The sequence below is a fragment of the Micrasema longulum genome, unplaced genomic scaffold (assembly GCF_059751315.1).
Source record: "Micrasema longulum isolate JH-2025_06_02 unplaced genomic scaffold, ASM5975131v1 h1tg001042l, whole genome shotgun sequence".
Taxonomy (NCBI): Eukaryota; Metazoa; Arthropoda; class Insecta; order Trichoptera; family Brachycentridae; genus Micrasema; species Micrasema longulum.
This window is the reverse complement of record NW_028278230.1, coordinates 341,134-362,423: the sequence shown is the minus strand read 5'-3', so window position 1 is coordinate 362,423 and position 21,290 is coordinate 341,134. Positions and strand designations below refer to the sequence as shown.

The window sequence follows — 21,290 nt, the reverse complement described above, 5'->3', positions numbered from 1 at the left end:
AAAGAAAATTAAGTGGGGAAGTCCGACTCGTTGTCTAGTAGTTAGCGCGTTTGCCTACAATTTTGAGATCTTGGCTTTGATTCCTCGCAGGGTGGGTCTAAAGTATTGGTTTAAAGAGAGATTCGACACTGCAGCATAGAATAAGCATCTGAAGCGTATCATGGATTTCTGATGAGACTATGTTAAGTCCATGGTCTATGTTAAAAAAATAATAATTTTGTACTAACATATTACAACAGAGATAAAAAAACATTTTAGAGAAGGTAATATAGTATAGGCATCTACAGGGCCTATGACCTGTCATTGGCTGGTTTAAGTGGCCGATTCACTTTTCTATGACTGGCTGCTTTCTGCATAACTACGTTCGATTCGTCAGATGTATACACGACACATGACCGGCTACCTTCGAATACACTCGCGGATAACCTTGAAATTCAGTATCCGCAATTCTTATCTACTCACTTTCAAAATTTAATAATGTATTTTTATTATTTTGAACACAATAAAAAAAAACAACAAACACTTATCTTTTCAAAAAAAAATAAGTTGTATCATCCTTTAAAAAACAGCAGATTAACGAAGAACTTATTTATTTTTCAGATATCAACGAGTGCCGCGAGAACTCTCATACTTGCGACAAACATCAAGTATGCCAGAACATAATGGGTGGTCATCGCTGTACTTGCAAACCTGGATTCACCAAAGACCCACTCACTTTAGCATGCGTTGGTTAGGTTTTAAAATTTTCTTATTTATTATAAACTACTTTTAGCAATTTTAAGAAAAAAAATAGTTTATGTGTAAAAAAGAAGGGATTAGGAGCTACGGGAGAAAAATAAGGAAATATCACTTTTTTGCTAATTATTAGTAGCACAAAAAATACTTTTAAATTTGTTATTTTGAATTCCCGCAAAAACGCTCATTTCATTTGCCACGCACCTAATACGTCACAATTCATGTTTATTTGTTCCTGGCCATTGAAATTCGCGTAGAACCATATCACAAACCTTGACGTCACAACAACCGAGGCCAAACCCATCGCGTTTTTCTACGAACGTATTTTTATTGAATTTCTTTTTTACATTTATGTATGAAAACATTTCTCCACAACATCCATATTGATTTTGAAAATACAATTAATTATTCTAAATCCATTTCATAAACTCTCATCGGCAGCTTGATTTATTACGCTATTCTACTTAGTTGTTAATGTAGAAAATACGTATTTTTACGACGGCAACGCTGCATTCTCCTTAAGTTTTCTCCTTCTGTAACCGTTAGGGATAATAATAGGAAAATATAACTTCTTTCTTAATTTTAAATTAATATGGGTCCATGAAATAATGTAAAAAAAATATTTTGCTACTTATTAGTAGCACAAAAAATATTTTTAAATTTATTATTTCAAATTCCCACGAAAACAGTCAATTGCATTGGCCACGCACCTAATATTTTACAATTCACTCAATTTTTTACTTTGTTTGTGGCCGTTTAAATTTTAATTAGACATCGTCACGCATCTTGACGTCACAATAATAAATAATAATTCAAATAATATCTAAACATAACAAATTGTGATTATTATACCAATGTAGTCTTCTTAGCAGTCTCAATCCTGGGGATTGGTTTGCAGCAAAGTCCTGCATCTCGTCCTCCATTGGTCTCTATTTTCTGCAGCCCTCTTCAACTCGACATATGAGGCGCAGTTTAAAAGGCGCCCTCTATAATTTGTCCATTTCCTCTATGATGTCGTGCAGGAGACCCTCATGGCGCATAATGTGGCCGATCCATCGGGCTCGCCTCTCTGAGATGGTTTTGATTAGGTGCCTACCTTCTTCGATTCTGTTGAGAACCTCGTCATTAGTGATGCGGTCTCTCCAGCAAATTCCTAATATTTTTCTGTAGCACCACATTTCGAAGGCCTCAAGTGTTTTTTTATCTCTTTCGGTAAGGCACCATGTCTCACAACGGTACATTAATATGTAGTATGTATTGTGTATTGTTTGTGAACCATAATAAATAAATAAAATAAATATAAATAAATATTTAAAAAAAAAAAATAAAAAAAAAAGTAATAAATGTCACGTTGTTGTAGGGACATATTTCTTAACACTTTCTTTTTTAAAGTTATGTATGAAAATATTTCTCCACAATATTCATATTGATTTATAAAATTTAATTAATTTTTCTAAATTCATATCATGTATTTTTATTGGTATTTGTAGTATGTGTATATTGTAATAGGCAAATTTGTGAGTGGTCTTATTTTTTTTAATGAATCATTTTGAATTATTATTTCAGATATAAACGAATGTCACAAGGACAATTTGAACGACTGCTCAGAAAGCCAACGGTGTGATAATACAATAGGCTCATACCATTGTGTTCGCTACATCAGTTGTGGTACTGGGTACACTCTAAATGCATTATCCAGCTCTTGTGAAGGTAGATCACTAATTTTCTAATATGTTTAGGTTCCATAGTCCATAATCAATGACACACACGTGTTAAATTAGTTCACCTAAAGTAGACTAATGACCGACGATGTAATTTCATCATTTTCGATCGAATCCAATACATTCGTATAATGCAACTCTTATAGTATTGCACGTTAAACCGGGAAAATTGTTCTGTAGTACGTTCACATCGTCCCTACTATGAAGAAATGAACTACAAATGAATGTCGTCTATAAAGATACCATAGGATGTAACGCCAGTTAGCCGTTTAAGTCAGTCAGCCCAACAAGTTCAGTTCACTTCAGTCCAGCTCGACGACGTCACTCAGTTCTAGCATGTAGTATCTTATTTGCCATGCAATAAATACACGCATTAAATATCAACCACGTCTTCTTTGTCAATCTCTAGCTGGGGTAGGAACTCCAACCAACTCTCAACTACCTATTCCTACACATGTTTTCAGCAGATTTAAATAAGTGCTTTAAAGAAAAACTGCGAGTGTGGCTAGGAATAGCTGGTGCCGCATTCAACAATATAGAGACTGTCTGGAGATTGAATATTTACTTAGTGAAAACCAAATGCCACCTACATAACGCCTACATAACACCTATTCTCCTCTACCGATGCGAATCGTGGCACCTCACTAGGGCCCAAAACAGTAAAATACTGAGTTTTGAGAATAGGTGTCTCAGAAGAATCTTGGGTGTGCGGTGGTTGCAGCGCCCTTGAGGTGATTTTCACAAAAATGGCGCTATATAAATTATCCAAACATTATTATTATTTGACTTTGTGCGGAACATAGTAATAAGAGAACTATCATAAAGCTGAGGCGAAACGGTTGGCTTGGCCATGTACTGCGGATGCCTCCTGAGAGCCTTAACCACGCTTGCCTACATTACAAGGCATCAGGTTCTCGAAGTCCTGGACGTTCACTGCTGATTGTTCGTCGGCAGTTCATGTCAGAACTACGGGACGTGAACGTGACTTGGGATGATGCACAGGAGCTGGCAGCCGACAGAGATGCCTGGAAGATGTTTGTGGACACTATATGCTCCAACCAGGGAGCGGATATGGAATGATGATGATGACTTCAGCGAACGAAAAACTTTTTTTTTTTTTTGGAAGTGGATGGTAAAGGTCTAGTAGGCATAAAATCATTCTTTTTAAACCCATATTATATCATATTGCTCTGTTAATTTAATCATTAATATGAGTTTTTGAAAAAAAAAAATTAAAGAAATATTAGCGCTCTTATAATTTGCCCAAATATTTCAATTTTGGTGGCCATTTTCAACGAGTTGTAAATAACTCACTATTAGAAAATGGAAATCAAGTTTGGGTAGAGTGAGGCTCGAACCTCGGACTTCTGATCCGTGAGTTCGCAACGCTAGCCACGGGACCACAACCCAACAGTGTCAATTTTTTTCCAAATTAAGAGAATGTAGTGAACTCTTTTGTTGGAATGAAATGTTTGGTTTGACTTAACGCAGTTTCGTTGTAAGGTTGTGTGAAATTAAATGAAAGATTCACTTACATTGTCCTGAGGTTTAATAGATAATATATGAATACAAGATTATACAAAAAGCGATAAGGTTAAGTACAACACTGAATGAATTACCCGTGACACGAATTTATATTTAGTGGGTAATTTTAAAGTCTTAGAGAGACCAATACGCCAATGAACTGAAGCCAACGAGGGACATGGAGATTCTGGCGTGCCTCCATCGTGCCGGCGTCAAGCAGTTCCGGCGAGCCTTGCGGGGTGTTGCTAGCTGTTGAAATAATGGCAGCGTGAGTGCATGCCCATAAGAACAAGAACAAGTCAATAATTTATTTTACTACAAGTTAGTCAATAATTTATATCATCTTCACCGTAGTCTGAGCAGCATTTGATGATGTCGACATAGCGGACAGAGGCTTTTAGATTCATCGATATAAAAAAAAACAGGTATAAAGCTAATCAGGTTGTAGTCCTGTAGTGTCATGGACTCACGGATCAAAGATCCAAGGTTCGCAACCCGCTCTACCACAACTTTATTCCCATTTTATATTATTGAGTTATTTATAACTAGTTGTAAATTTCCCCCAAAATTGAAAAGAATAGTAATAAAATAGCCAATGACAAATACAAAAAACTTGTGAATACCTGCCATTTCGTATTCCCCCTTCAAAGAAATTTAATTTGGTTTTTTTATATTTTAAATTACAATTTCAGACGATAACGAGTGTGACTTAGGAACCAACGACTGCGCACAAATGGGTTCCATGTTCGAGTGTATGAACTTACCAGGAACATATCGTTGTGTACGAAAAAAGGTCACCACTACTACAGTTGCATATGAATATGACAGCGATGAATACTACACAGACGATGAAATAGATGCCATGTATGTATTGATATTATTTTTATTTTTAATAGTCAAGTTAGCGAGTCATAAATTGCGGATATGAACCAATAATCTAAGATTTTATATATTTTAACAACAAATATGATATGCTATGCTGATGATGCAGCTATAACAGCCAAATCTGAGGATAACCCACAAATGATTATGTATAAGTTCCACTTATCACAAAAGCTAAACATGTCAATATCATTAAGCAAAACAAAAAATGGTACAGTACCGAGATAACCTACAAGGTGTAAGTTGACTATTGACAACAAGCCAGTGGAACAGGTTGTGAGTTTTAAATATCTGGGAGCAGAAATCTCAAGTTAAAGCAATTTGTGCATCGAAGTGCGAAAACAGGTCAACAAAGCATCAAATGTGTGTCTGAGAAATGTAATATGGAGAAATTAGGATATACGTACTAATAGTAAGGTCAGAATATACAAGATAAGTGTGAGACCCATCATGACGTATGCCGTGGAAGCGCGGACTGACACTATTTGTACCAAAGGGCTACTCAGAACGGTTGAAATTAAGGTTTAAGGTCCATTACAGGAAAAACGCTCCGAGACTGAATCCGTAATGCCATAATTAGAAATACGTTTGAAATAAGGGTTATCGTACGATGGAATAGATCCAGACGAAGATACTGGAGGAGTCATGTGGGCAGAATGAGTAGCGACAGACTTGGGTACAATGCGGCTAATAAAATCCCATCTGGACAATGTCCACCTGAAAGACCGTGATGGTGGAGGAACTGTTGGACCTCATCATCTCAGGAGAACAACTAGTTTTCTGTAACACAGATCTAAGGATCTCTTATTAAATGATGAAAAAAAGGTACATTCATGTTGGGGTAATAACAAATTACTGCAAACCAATAAAGTAGCAGCAATATCCGGGTGCTTGAAATGCATAATATGGAGGAACAAGCTCATGCTCACAGATAACAAGGTCTGAATTTGCAAAACCTTTGTCAAAATCATTATGACATATGGTATAGAAGCTAAAACGAACAGTGTTAGGACAAAAAGCTTTCTGCGGACGTCTGCGCATTATAGCAAAGAGGACTCTCCTGAGAGTCCCTGGACAGTGTTAGATATTGTGTAATAATAGAGACCTGTAAGACAGACGGCATGGTGTGATGGGACAAGAAGACGATGGTCCTAAGGATATTACGTAAATAGGATGATAATACAAGAACTCCTCATGTGATTACTCACAATATATTCGTGAGATATCCCCAGCCAAAAAGATTGCCAAAAAGAAGGAAAGATAACTGGTGCTTCACTTCCCAAGATAACGGCTCCCGTTCAAGAACAGATCAATAAGATAGAACAAGTTTTAGAAAAAGAAAATATAATTACTAGCAATAATCAGACACAAAAATAACAAAACATATCTGTCCCAATAATATTTTATTCCTTTATTTGAGTTACAAGAATCACAAGAAAAATCATCAAATGAAACATGAACAGTGAAAAAGAAACTTAAAAACATGAACAAAATAATGTTTCTTTCTTCTTGTTCAGAATTTTATCTCTCCACTGCTGGATAAAGCCTTTTCCAACTTCTATTACTCATCTCTGTCTTGCCCCTTTCGCTTCCAGGCACCACAAATGATCTGGATAATGTCGTCGGTTCATCTCTTTGGTGGCATTCCGATACTTCTTTTATTTGTTCAGGGCTCCGCTTCAATATTTGTGATGCCCATTGCCCATCTAATGTACCCCTGTCTAGCCACATGTCCAGCCTATTGCCACCGTAGTTTTGCCTCACGGTTCATGACATCAACAATTTTTAACTCAAATACTCATACCAAGCATATGCCGTTTTATTTGTTATATTTTATATTTGGATACTCTTTACTGTAAAGGTGGTCGTAATAAAAAAATCAATTTATGTACAAAATAGGTGATCTTAAGCAACAGTAATGGCTAAACCCTTGTCTTGAAGACGTTTGACCACTTGACGAGTCTCCTAAAAAAATCCTGGAGTGCCTTCGTACAACTTGTCATACTATTTTGGGGAAGATATAGTCAACCCTGAATATTTCCAGAGTACGTAGTCGTGAACAAGTTTTTTTAAAATATATTTTCACGATCTTTGTTATCCATGAGTTGTTTCTGGCTCATTGCGCCATTTGTCATTACCAAGTAAGTTTTAAATGTTGTACTCTATCAAAATAGCCAATGTTTTTGTGTAATCAGATTGTAAATCAGAAAACTTATACATGAAGTTGGTATAGTCACATTTAACGAACTTATATCAGTTTTAAAAATCGAACCTAAACATCTTAAGGCTTTTTTTTGTACTTGTGTGATTTTTGGATTGACTCCATGATGATGGGCGATGGTATATATTATTGTAAATGTATAAATTCTTCATTCTTTTTTAGAAATGCTAAAGCTGCTAAAGACAACGCAAGCCTTAATAATCCGAAAAAACAGGAAACTCCTGTAACAGCTAAACCACGGGAGCCAGCTGATAGTAATAGTCTATATCCTCAAACAGATCCTCAACAACCAAAACAAAGCATTAATCCAGATATTCCTGTATCAAATAAAAATGAGGATCCAAGATACAGTCAACCTACAAACCCAAGACCAAATGCCGATCCAAGATATAATCAAGAACCGACCTATCAACCTGCTAATCCAGATCCAAGATACAACCAGCCTAATCCTAGACCAAATTTAGATCCAAGGTACATTCATCCAATAAATCCTAAAGCAAATCCGGAACCAAATCCGGAACCAAGATATCAAGAACCAACAAATCAACCTGCAAAACCCGATCCAAGGTACAATCAACCTCCTAGGTATAATCCACCAGTAAACCCAGACCCAAGGTACAATGAACCAGTGATTCCGCAGGTTCAAAAACAACCAGATGAACCCAGGGTTGATAATAGAGAGGAAATTCCTCCAAGAACGCATGTGTTTTATCCGAAACCTCAAATACCCAGAAGACCAAATGTCGAACCTAGGATTGAAGACGTTCCTCTTCCAAATGGGGGTGATACTTTAGTGGGGAATCCAGGTGAAGATGGAAATATTGTTGTAGATACTAAAGATCTCAAAGAGAATACGTGGACAAAGTTGGTACCAGGAGAAAAATACTGTGTAGCGGGATATGTAATGGACAGCAGAAAGGAATGTGTCGGTAAGTTTAAACATCACAATTAAGTCAATTATTTTGACACCATGCAACGTGCAGAAATTTACCACTGAAATTGGGCTCTCTAACTTGAGGTGTGAACAAAATCAAACTCGTCTAGTAATAAGTTGATTCTGGTAGTATCGTAAACTTTTGGATCAAACGTTTGAGGTTTGAACCCTGCTTTGCCATTACTCAATTATAATTTCCTAGCACAGTATGTTATTAATGGCCATTTAAAAATGGCTCCGAAATTAAAATATTGTAAATCATACGAAAGCAATGTTTACTTTTTATACAACTAAAGAAAAATTATCAACTATGTATTCCAGAAAAAAATCTTGTTAGTTGGCTATAAAATACTAGAATCTCTCTTTACCACTCTTTTTTTCTATCCATTTCACTCCTGATTACAGATCTTGATGAGTGTCGCACAGGAAGGCACGCTTGCGCGCCCAATACTGAAATATGCAGAAACACCCCTGGAGCATACATTTGTCTCTGTGCACCCGGATTCTTTAAGGACCTTAAAACAGGACTTTGTAAGAGCCGGAATGAGTTGCCAGGTAAAATCTTAATTAGTATCGATATCCATAGCCAAGTAAAATAACATTTTTGAGAAGAGAATATAAATGACCAGATCTGCTATTGGCTGGTTTGAATAATTGCAGGCGTATCCCGTGGTGTAATGGCTAAGACACTTGCACAAGCGCGAAGGGCTCTGGATTAGATTCCCGGTGAGATCACAATAATGAAATGTGATTTTTCTAAGCCAGGGTATTGTTATCTGTGATTCACCACTGTAATTGGACTTCTAGGCTTTTTGTGTGTAAAGTTAAGTGCAAATGCTTTACACAAGAAGAAAACTTCCATATTCTATTCTTTATATGTTCTAAATCCATAGAGATACAACTCTTTACATGAGTTCTTATTTATTTCAGTGCCCGATGCCCCCAAATGGTTACCTGGTCCTTCTAAAGTATGTGATATTGGGTTCCAAGTGGATACTGTAACCAGGCAATGTGTTGGTATGCATATTTTGAATGTAACTTCTATAATTAAAACACATCCTAGTTATTACTTTTGAGAAGTCTCGGTGAAGCGGGCGGCGTATGTCGAGAATTCCTTAAATAGCCAGGCAGACGGTATAAATGTTTTTTCCAGGAGGAGATCTAGTCAAAATACTCTCTTGTGTATGTTTGTATCATGCCCTTGAGTTCTTCGGACACTTGATTCGCAGAGGAAACAATAGCTTAGAGAGACCAAATAACCGTTTTCTTCTAAAACTAAATACGTCATTGATCAATGTTGAGTGTATAGTTTATTTGATCACATTACAAATCCTCACGTGCTTATGAAATTATTCTAACACGAAAGTATCAATAAGATTTTTGTTCATATTTTTTGTAAGTTTTCTGTAGCAATATCCTTCAAAAACATTGAATTATTTATTGATTGCTTATTCTGAGAGGTGGAGGTCAGTGCTATGCTTTAAGAACCAGACGTCACTGCGACCTATGAAGCTTTATTGTACGAAGCCCTGTGAATAGTTCTCGCCCTTCGAGCCCAAGTTTATAATGAATCTGGCTACTGTGTGGAAGGCTAGATTACTATTTTGGCTAAATCTCCCCCTCCAAGCCCAGATCCGTAAAGTATCGGGCTATTAGTTAGGGGGCAAGCTCTTTAAAACCCTCAGGTTTAACCAGTAATCCTTCGAGGATGAAGCTTCTTTAATGATGTGAAGCATCACATTCACCTGTAATTAATAGGTGTTTCCTCATCTGCACTGCAGAACCTACATCTAGAAGTTTCGGAAAAGTTCATTCTAGCAAGGTGTATTTTTTCTTTTTATACCGGTTCTCGTAATTATGCAGACCGTCGTTATAGCCACCAGTTCAAAATGTATGTGGTCGTTGCACGTTGGTAGAATATTGCTTCTTTCTTTCGTGTCATTTTTCTAGCTATTCGTAGCTTAATGCTATAAGCACCTCTCCAAGGGCGTAGACCTGGCTATTGTCTTTCTCTGAAGCGTGAAGAAATAGTGACAAATAACACATGGCGAAATACAACAAAGTGGGAAATATGTGTTCTTTTCCCACCTTTTAAATAATAAAAGCTTAATCCCAACTTCGGTCCAAAAACTCCCAAAAATGAACTGTTTAGCAAACTAGTTGTAAATATTTATGTTTCTGTCCCCTGTTAAAATACGTATTTGATCTTATCTCCGAAATATGTTGAGAATAGTATAAAAACTGTAAATGTTGTAAACAATTCACCAGTCTTGAAGACGCCTACTTAGGCGAAAGCGCTCGTTGGTCAAAATAATAAAAAGTTTAACTAAACCAAGCAGTTTCATTGATAAGTTTATTTATAATTTTATCATAATCAATCTTAGTCAATATAGATCACGATATAGTCAATCTTTTCGGCGATTTTTTTAAAGGTGTTTATGACAATAATTCAGAGAATACTTGTTTACCCGAATTAAATAGTAATTCAAACCTAGATTTATCTATTCTTAATATTCAATTAAAAGACATTAAAAACAGCATCATACAACTTGAATCTAAATGCAGTTGTGGCCCTGATAAAATTCCATCTATGTTTTTGAAAAAATGTGTTGATTATCTTGTGTATCCTTTGTATATAATCTTCAATAAATCCTTGTCTGAGGGACACTTTCCTATTGTATGGAAATCCAGTTTCCTTACTCCAATTTTTAAGAGTGGTGATAGGAGTGACATAACTAATTATCGCCCAATATGTATATTATCTGCCATCCCCAAACTCTTTGAAAAAATTATTTTATATAAATTACTTGCATCAACTAACTTAAAGCATATAATAACCACTTCTCAGCATGGATTTATGTCTGCTAGATCTACGCTAACTAATTTAATATTATACGAAAATGTCATAACTAATTCATTTACATTAAGAAAACAAGTAGACTCTATTTACACTGATTTCAGTAAGGCCTTTGACAAAGTGTGTTTAAAAATTCTTACCGCCAAACTATCTAAACTAGGAATAAGTGGTCCTATGATTAAATGGTTTCAAAGCTACTTGACTGATAGAACATTAACGGTAAAAATTTGTGACACTTTGTCCCAAACTTTCTGTGCTACTAGTGGAGTTCCACAGGGCTCCCATTTGGGCCCAATACTTTTCATCATCTTTGTTAATGATGTAATGGATGTATTTGATGATGTGGAGATATTGCTGTTTGCCGATGACATGAAGATTTTTAAAATAATCAATACTGTAAACGATTGTAATATTCTGCAGCGTAATTTAGATAAAATGTTTCAGTGGTGCTCTGCTAATAAACTGCAATTGAATATTAAAAAATGCCAGGTAATGAGATTTTTTAGAATAAAAAATCCCATATTATTCGATTATCTGATGGGAAATACTCAATTAATCTCAACTTCTGAGGTGCGCGACTTAGGCGTCATTTTCGACCAAAAATTATCCTTCATTAGTCACATTAACAACATAACTAGTAAATCTCTGAAAATGTTGGGATTCGTGTTACGTGTGACTAATGAATTCAAAAACATAGGCACTTTGAAGTTGATGTATACTTCTTTAGTGAGAAGTCAGTTAGAGTACAACTCGACAATTTGGACTCCTTACTACAATTGTCATCAAAATTCTCTGGAAAGGGTCCAAAAAAAATTCTTAAGATACATAAATTTTAAACTTGGAATTAGTCATGAATTTTTAAATTACGATTTTTTATTAAAAACATTAAATTTGCTTAAACTTAACGATAGAAGAAAAATTATAGACCTGTTAAATTTGTATAAAATTGTGCATTCTATATGGGATTGCCCAGAACTTTTGTCACTCGTCAACTTCAGGGTGCCTGGAAGGATAACTAGGCGGGTGCCACCGTTTTGCAGTAACAACTCACGCACAGTGTATAATTGTAATGCCGTATTAAGCCGACTTCATGAACTCGGCAATAGTTGTTCCCACATATCGGATATATTTAATGTGGGGTATTGTTCTTATAGAACAAACCTTATAAACTTTTTCAAAGATGAGCAGTAATCATATTTAATGTAGTTACTTCATATATGATTTTCTGTTTTTTTTTTTTTATATATATATTTTTATTATAAACCTTATTATGTTTAAAATTTGATTAACTTTTTATATTAATTTTTAAAGTTCTCGTATACTTTTTATTTCAAACTTTTGTTTTATTTAAACTTTTTTTTAAAAAATATTAACTAACTAACTAACTAACTAACCATCACGCCATTTCCCCGGAGGGGTAGGCAGAGAGGATAGAACGCCACACAACTCTGTCCTGGCACACTTCCTTTGCTTCCTTCACATTCATACATCTTCTCATGCACGCACGTCGATTATTCCGACTTTTCACATGACCACTTTCAAGAATTTGTTGTACTTGATCATGCCATGTCTTTCTCGGCCTTCCTCGACTTCTACAACCAGACACATTCGCATCATATATCTTTTTAGCCGTTCTTTCATCATTCATTCGCTCCACATGACCGAACCATCGCAAAAGACCTTTCTTAATTTTGTCGATAATGCTTAACTCAGCCTTGCATTCTGCTCTAATTTCGACATTAGGGCACCTATCATACATTGTTTTTCCGCACATTCGCCTGAGGGATCGCATTTCAACAGCATTCAGTCTACTTTCGTCCCTTTTTTTCCAACTCCATGCTTCGCTTCCATACATTAGGGTTGGTACCAGAACTCCATTATGAACTGCTAATTTAGCCTCTTGCGATAGACACTTATTTGCTACGACAGACTTTAAGGCACCATTAACTCTGTTACCGGCACTAACCCTCCTTTCAATATCCTTTTAAATATTATGTTATATAATTTTTAGGCTTGATTATTGTTCCTTAGTTTTGAGTGCAAATATGTAGTTTAAAAAATATCAAACCTTATATGTTTATATTATAAATTTGTAAAAGGCAATTATGCCGTGTATGTTAATAAATAAATAAATAAATAATCATTAACTATGGAGTTTTATCAAAATATTATTAATAGCGACAAAGATAAAGTTCATGTAATGTGTGAGTGGCGTGATCTTTTCAACTCATCAGTGCCCACGTATTCCTGCCAGTGGCGCTATCCGGCACCTGTGATCATGATTAAATATCAATAAATATCCTATTATAGATATTAATGAGTGTTTGGAGGGCGGCTCTCGCTGTTCGATCAACGAAGTCTGCGTCAACACTATCGGGGGATTCAGATGCCAGTGTAGTCCTGGGAATATCCTGGAATCTGGTAGGTGTGTGCCGCCACCAGTTATCCCCGCGTCGCCTCATCCCAGAGCTCCAGGTAATTTTTGTGATTAGTTTTTTGTATTTATTAAAGTTTTTAATTCTTATGGCTTAACCTCTTTTGGATGCATGCATGAAATATAAAATTAATCCCCCATTTACAAAAATTTAACATTATTTATTTATTATATATACGGCCTAAGCCAATAACAACAGTTACATGAAGAAACAAAAATGCAAGAAACTGAACAAAAAGAACATAAAACTATTTTAGCAAAGACAAACAAGGGTAAAACAATAATTGTATACAATATATTAAAAAAAAACAAAAGACCTAAAACTTTGAGCTAAACCATGCCAATCCAACTTCATCCCACACGGTTTAATCGCGAAGAGATCTACGAAAAGCCGGAAGATCTATCCCGAAGAATTCCAAGTCGTGTGATGAATTGACTAATCTACACATTCTGGACATTGGGGCATAAAAACCAAAGTTGCTCTTAGAAGATTTTGTAAATAGCAGATTTTGACTTCTGGTGACACGGTTGGGAACATGAAAAGTAATTGATTGCAACAGAGATGGGACATCACTTAAAGCGTTAAGTATTTTGAAAATGCATATAAGGTCCATCTCAGTTCTACGTCTCTCCAATGAAGACAGATTAAGAGATTGCTCTATTTCAAAATAGGAATAATTACCCCTTTGTAATCCGAGCAACCATGCCACTATGTCGAGTTTTTATCAAAAATTATTTAAGTGTGCCGTTATATGTTTTATTGAAAAAGGCAAATTAATCTTTTACAAAAATAGTATTTTGCAGTCAGTATAACGGCTGAAAAACATCCTCCAATTTCAAAATGGATCATATCCGTCTGATTGACATTTTCAAAAAATATCATCTTGTCCATTTAGAGGTTACATATTTCATTTACTTTAAACATAATTATATTTTGTCATCATTCCCTTACCGCATCTAATGATGCATAAGGCACAGCATTGGTACACAAATCGCAGCATATCTTGACCATTTTTGTTACACAGAGGTAAGACGAGCAGTCTTACTTATCAGTACCAATCCAGGGACTATAAAATATTCTAGTGTGAAAACATGTCGAGAATCGAACTTAAGACCTCTTGTATGGTAGGCAAACGCGCTGACCATTACACCACGAGGTCGATAATTCGACTCATCTCGACCCTTTAAAACATTTCTAACGAGCATGTCCATAAAACAGCTCAAAAGTCGTCACAATAACTATCATATTATAGACTTCTTATATTTTTCATTAAAGCCACATTTACTTATATATTTTTTTCCGTTTTCGTCAAGAGGTCTACACATTTTTTGGAAATATCTCAAAACAAACAAGATGAGCAAGATTAAAAATGGGCGACTCATATAATAATGTGTGATTTCCTGTCTTTTTAATAAATTGCATTGCAGTATTGGCAAATATGCATTTCATAGATACATATTTTTATTTCTTATTTTTTCGTGATAATATATGCTTGCTTGTTTATCAATTTAACTTAAATATGTCTTTCTTGCTCTCCGTAACACTTTATTTATTGTTTGCTTTACAGAATTTATTTCATAAGCTTATATCTTTGCATTTTTTGGTTATATGCTTACTGTTTTTTCTTGCATACCTTTGCTATTATTGTTTTTTTTTTTTTTGTAAAACTTTGTATTATATTCTTTTTAACTCATTTCAAATTTTTTTTCTGTATATTCTGTGTTTATTATTTAGTATGTTGGCATGTATTTCATTTTTATTTTTTGGAAATGCCTTTAGGGCGTTAATGAACAAAATAAATAAATAACTAAATATATTGTTTCTAACTTTATATTTTGCAGTTCATGTTGTTGCTGTAACAAGCCCTCCTCGCCACACTATCTGCTCCTGGGGGTATCAGCTCATAGATAGTCGTTGTGTTGGTGAGTAATTAAATCATGGCATGTTACTATGTGGGAAGTCGGAGAAGTAAAGCTTCTTTGTCCGTTCATACATATGATTAGTTCTTTATTTACTTTTCTTTTCTCTTGTTTCTCTCGATTGTAATTTTAGAAGCTTGATATCTACTACTACTACTTTTAATACCTCCTCGCTGTTTCCCGTAGGGGTAAGCAGAGAGAATGGACCGCCACACACGTCTATCCTGGCATATATTCCTAGCTTTTTTCACATTCATACATCTTGTCATACATGCCCTTCGGTTCTGTCTGCTTTTGACATGACCAGACTTAAGATTTTGGTTTATCTGATCATACCACGTCTTCCTTGGTCGTCCTCGTCCCCCGTTATCATCTATAAAAACATATTAAGTTCATTTTGACATCGATATGATGCAGGAAGCTCGAACTCTAGTTGGAGATGACAGAATGAAACCGACGTCATGCTTCGATGTATATTTATTACATTTGAAATAATATCAGAATCAGTTGCAGAAATCGAGGAAAAACAAGAAAGACATGGCATGACTAAACTCAATAAATACTCGAATGAAAATATGTATGAGTGTAGAGGAATCGAGATCTGTATGCAAAGACAGAGTGATGTGGCGCTGTATTTTCTCTGCTTACCCTTACGGTGAAATCGTTTGTTTGCTTGATAATGAAGTGCGAGAGTTACCGACCAATTGACTGACTGAACTAAGCGTTTAACACATGGAACATGAGGGTGCTACAGCTCATATGGAAGCTGTCTATAATGTTATCTTTACTTCCTAGTACGGAATCGAGGTCATGTTTTATTTCCCTGACTGTCAGCAATTCGATATCCATTCTAGGTAATCGACAATTCGGATCTTTTGGTTTTGTTTATTGTTTACAAACAGGAAATGTATCTCTCACCTTCTGTACACTCCTTAAGATGATAGATCAGATGACTAGGCATTGATTTTCGGGTGAATCCAATAACAAAATGATCGCAATGTCAACTTTTGTTTCTATTCTAGATTTGGATGAGTGCGTCACGGGTAAACACTCTTGTCAAGAGAACCAGAAATGCGTCAATATTCCTGGTGGATATCTCTGCCACTGCTCTCCTGGACACCGCATCACTGCAGAAGGTGCTTGCCAAGACATCGACGAGTGTAAGGACAGTCAAGGGAAGGTGATGAACCATCTTTATGTTGAATCTTTACGTCTTCAGGTCATAACTTCTGTTCTTCAGTTTTTCACTCAGCACGATCGCGATCAACGGAGCATTCTGTGGATGAGTCAGCTGTCATAGCAATTACACCACAGAGGCCATCGGTGTTTATCTTAACTATATTTTTATATGTTTTTCTAAACTATATTTTCAGTTGTTTAATTTTGTTCAAAGCAGCCAATGAGAGATCATCAGCTTTGTGCATTGTACATGTTTAGTGATTGCGGCACTTTTGCTTTAAAGGTTTCTATTTAAAATTTTAATTTGCCATTTGAACTCTGATCAAAACATTAGTATGGACGACCACCTTTTTTTAAAGGCAAAGTGATACTAACTGTCAATGCGAGTGCATGTCGTTGTGTATAAGCGCGATCAATCAAAAGATATTTGAGTGATCGCCATTGTAATTTTGAACCTTTACTCCGCACAATAATAGAGAAATATCACATACCACAAATATCAACAAAAAAAAATTAAATGGATTAAAAATAATTAATTGTATTTTCGAAATCAATTTGGATATTGTGGAGAAATGTTTTCATACATAAATGTAAAAAATAAATTAAATAAAAATACGTTGCTAGAAAAACGCGACGTGTTTGGCCTTGGTAGTTGTGACGTCAAGATTTGTGATAATGTTCTTAACAAATTTGAATGGTCAGCAACAAATAATGACTCCATATTTATGTTTAATTTACTGAATGGCTTAATTGGTCCACCATCGTTACTGGAACAAGTGGAATTCAATGTTCCGATCCGCCGGTTGCGAAATAATGATGTGCTGTTCCTCGATTAACACAGCACAAACTATGGCTTGCATGCACCAATGTCCCGATTGTGTCGTATTGTAAATTCGAGATAAGATCTGGACTTTTTTGGTGTAAGTCTTTAAGATTTAAAAAATCACTAAGATAGACCGGATCTTGTCTTGAGGTAGTAATTTTTTTTTTTTTGTTCTAGCTTCAAATTTATTTTATTAGTGCATGTATTTATTATAAGAAATTGTATTTACCATCGTTAGAATGGACTGTATAAGTCCGTCCAATAAATAAATCTTAATAAATGTATTATTTATATAATTGACTTTTTACAGGTATGTTCGCACTACGCGACCTGCGCCAACACGATTGGTTCTTTCGTCTGTAACTGTCACGAAGGTTTCATGACCTCTCCCGTCTCCAAGCAACTGTGTACAGACGTGGACGAGTGCGCCAGTAACGGTGGACTGGGGATCTGTCACCAGAGGTGTGTCAATGTTTGGGGCTCGTACCGGTGCGCGTGTAACAGTGGCTTCCGGTTGGGCGCTGATAACAGGTAAATAAGGATATAAGTATATCTGTAGTATTCATGCTAGTGGATGCAGGAAGCTCCTACCCCGGTTGGAGATCTAAATGTTTAAACTCAAGTATTGTAGTACAAGTAAAAACACGAAGAGACGATATAACATGCACACTATATCTTTACATTTTAGAACTTGCTTCCTCTGTGTTCACGAATTTAGTCATATCATGTGTAGCCATTCGTTCGCTCTACATATTCAATCCATCTTATCCCTTTTCTCAATTTTGTCGATAATCCTTGTTTAAACCTTGCATGCACTGCATGGATCTCGATATTTATATACTCGTACATGTAGGTAGTAAGTATTCAAGCAACATTTTCGCTTTAGATATACGAGTATTATTTTGTCAGAATTCTGCCCACTTTATCCTTGTTTTTCCAATTCCATTGACACTTTTGTCAATTGTTTATTTATTTATTCATTCATAAAAGATAAAAAAAACAGTTATAATTGTATGAGTATATAAATTACCTTAAATCAATACTATTACTCAATGGGAAAAAGGAATAAAGGGGAAACAGGAAAGAAGGGGAGATCAAGGAAGAGAAAGGAGATGTTTCTTCAGACGTGATTTAAACAGAGATACTGTAGTAACATCTCTGATAGTGGTTGGGAGATGATTCCTCAGTTGAGCCGCATTGATACTATATGAGTAGGAAAAGAAAAAGGAATTGTGGATGGGTATTAAAAAGGTGCTTTGAGAATTAGAACGAAGAGGTAAACCATAAACTGATAAGCGTAGAAAATTTTAGTATTTTAGTGAGGTATAAAGAAGCGTAGGACTAAAAAGTATAGCAAACAGAAATGAGAGGGAGTGACAGTCTTTCCTTTGTCTAATTTTGAGTCATTTCAGTTGCCTACGATAATCAGAAATGTGGTCATATTTCCTAGGACCAAAATTATACCTTATGCGTGTATTTTGAAGTTGTTCAAGTTTATCGAGTTGCTCACAGCTTAAATTAGTTATGGAAACATCAGCGTAATCAAAAATGGGTAGTATTAATGCGTGTGCGAGTGAACATTTAATATTAATGGTTTCAAATTTTCGCAATATTCGCCAGCATAAATTTTCATATTGTTAGTTTATTATATTAACTAAGATATCATTCCATGTCCCTCCCTAGTTGGAGCATACGGTGTCCACAAAAGAGCCTTTAGGCATCTCTGTCAGCTGCCAGCTCTTGTACATTCTTCCAAATCATGTTCAAGTACCGTAGTTTTGACAGGGACTGCTGACAAATAATCAGTAGCCGACATCCAGGATGTCGAGAACTTGATGCCTTGTAAAGTAGGCAAACGTGATTAAGGCTCTCAGGAAGCTACCGCAGTATATGGTATTGCCATTTGTATCGCCTCCGCTTGATGAGAATTGACTTCGGAGATAAAAAACACGTTTTTATGTGTCTCGTTTTTTATACTTTATGTCCTTTTTTAGTTCGTTATAATAAAAAAAGACTCGTTTGATTTTTGCAGGACTTGCACAGACATGGACGAGTGCACAGAACACAATATCCGATTATGCATGGGAGAATGCCAGAACATTCCTGGAAGCTATCAGTGCGCTTGTCCAAAAGGATATCGCATGGGATCTGACAAGAGAAGTTGTATAGGTAAACATTATTTGTGACACGTTCAATATGTGAAACATGTAATTACTACTAAATATCATGACAATGAGGCCAGTCAATTAGAAAGGTCTATAGATGGAACTAAAGGGTACTAACTATAGTGGACGAGAGTGCTTGGACAAAAGGACAAAGGAGATCAAATATGTACAGTACAGTGAGCCGATGATGCTCTAAGTTTTTATTTTTTTGATACATCAGTGTGAAAGGGTCTAAAAAGTTGGATTTTTGATCACATTGAATGTGAAAATTATATTTAAAAATATTCTATTCTGCTTTTGGCTCTTAACCGAGGTTTGAAGTTTATCACTGTCTGAACATTTTGTTAATTATCCATATTGATAAAAATATTTTTTTTAAGTAAAGATATAACTCATCACATTATATATACAAACACGTTTTAAAACTACCGAAATGAAAAAAGTTTACACTCCGCGGAACTGATTTCGTTGAGCGCCTGGCTAATATTGACAAAAACAATGGCTCAGTAAGAGAATGCTACCCAATTATTACAAAACAAAGTACAACTAATAGACAACCCTTAGATGCTAATTAAATAAGGTTTAATGCTCATCATAAAATTTAATTGAACTGATTTTCTTACTTAAATACGAAATGACAGCCGGTTCTGCGCAAAAAATCGACTTCTTCAAAAACATCAAGTTCTGGTTGGGGGCCAAAAGTAGTATCAATTTTTTTAATATAATTTTTGCATTCCGAGTAATCCAAAAGGCAACTTTTTAGAGCCCTTTTATTAATTTTTTTTTTTTTAAATATCGGCCTACATTAATGTACAGTCAAATGATTATACATAATAAATAAAAGAATGCAGGCGTTTGCAGAAGTCCAATACCTTGGATCGAAAGAACAAGATAAAGATTTTTGAAAGAAATTGGAGGGAAAATATGTATAACTGGTGACGAATCATGAGTTTATGGTTATGACGTGGAAACCAAAGCTCAATCATCCCAATGGAAGATGCCGCACGAGCCAAGACCGAAAAAAGCGCGCCAAGCTCGGCCGAATGTATTGCTTACAGTTTTGTTCGATTACTGGGGCGTGGTGCATCATGAATTCTTGCCACAGGGTAGAACGGTCAATAAAAAATATTACCTGCAAGTTATGTGCAATTTGCGCGAAGCAATCCGCCAGAAACACTCGAATTTGTGGAAGAACAAATATTGGCTTTTGCACCATGATAACGCCCCTGCTCACACATCGTTGCTTATGGGCGAATTACAGCACACTAATGCCGCAAGATCTGCCCCCCTGTGACTTTTCTTGTTCCCGAAACTGTAGAGGCCCATGAAAGGACGATGTAAAGCTACGATTGAGTAGATAAACATGGCATCGAAAGAGGAGCTGAACAAGATCACTAAAAATGATTTTTTGAAGTGCTTCGAGGATTTGGCACAAGTGTATAATATCTGGCGGGGATTATTTTGAAGGAAACGAAATAGATATTCATGAATAAATAAATAATTTTTGAAAAACACCTAATTCGCGATACTTTTCGAACAGATGTAATATCATAGCCAACCGCTCATCAAATACTAACATTATCATAAAATCAATAAAAAACTACTCCAGTTCAGTTAAATATTAATAAAGAAATGCATGTGTGCGAGTTTTTGTGTGTGAGGATGTGTGGGTAAGGGAGTGGAGTGAGGTTTTGGTAGGTATGTGGATATGAGAGGGTGTGTATATGTGTAGGGTGAGTGTGTGTTCAGAAACATCTTAAATTTATGATGTAAAAAAAAATTTCAACAAAATCAATATTGAATATTAAAGTATAGTGGTATTCAAATTTATTGTAGCCTCACAATAAATTTATCACCAAAACCGACACTGCATCTCAGCGGGAAAAGATTTCATG

The 21,290-nt window shown here is 35.6% G+C and overlaps 1 protein-coding gene across 1 annotated transcript in view; it reads left to right on the top strand.

Annotated features, from left to right (window-relative positions):
* Nucleotides 1-21,290, top strand: part of LOC148277373 (uncharacterized) — an 82,063-nt gene that overhangs the window by 51,845 nt on the left and 8,928 nt on the right. The window contains exons 13-23 of the mRNA XM_088232953.1: nucleotides 601-729; nucleotides 2,302-2,445; nucleotides 4,673-4,844; nucleotides 7,246-8,012; nucleotides 8,423-8,572; nucleotides 8,948-9,034; nucleotides 13,185-13,349; nucleotides 15,151-15,231; nucleotides 16,251-16,408; nucleotides 17,541-17,761; nucleotides 19,263-19,399. Of these exons, the coding sequence (XP_088089079.1) occupies nucleotides 601-729; nucleotides 2,302-2,445; nucleotides 4,673-4,844; nucleotides 7,246-8,012; nucleotides 8,423-8,572; nucleotides 8,948-9,034; nucleotides 13,185-13,349; nucleotides 15,151-15,231; nucleotides 16,251-16,408; nucleotides 17,541-17,761; nucleotides 19,263-19,399 (2,211 nt within the window). The remainder of the gene's footprint in view (nucleotides 1-600; nucleotides 730-2,301; nucleotides 2,446-4,672; nucleotides 4,845-7,245; nucleotides 8,013-8,422; nucleotides 8,573-8,947; nucleotides 9,035-13,184; nucleotides 13,350-15,150; nucleotides 15,232-16,250; nucleotides 16,409-17,540; nucleotides 17,762-19,262; nucleotides 19,400-21,290) is intronic.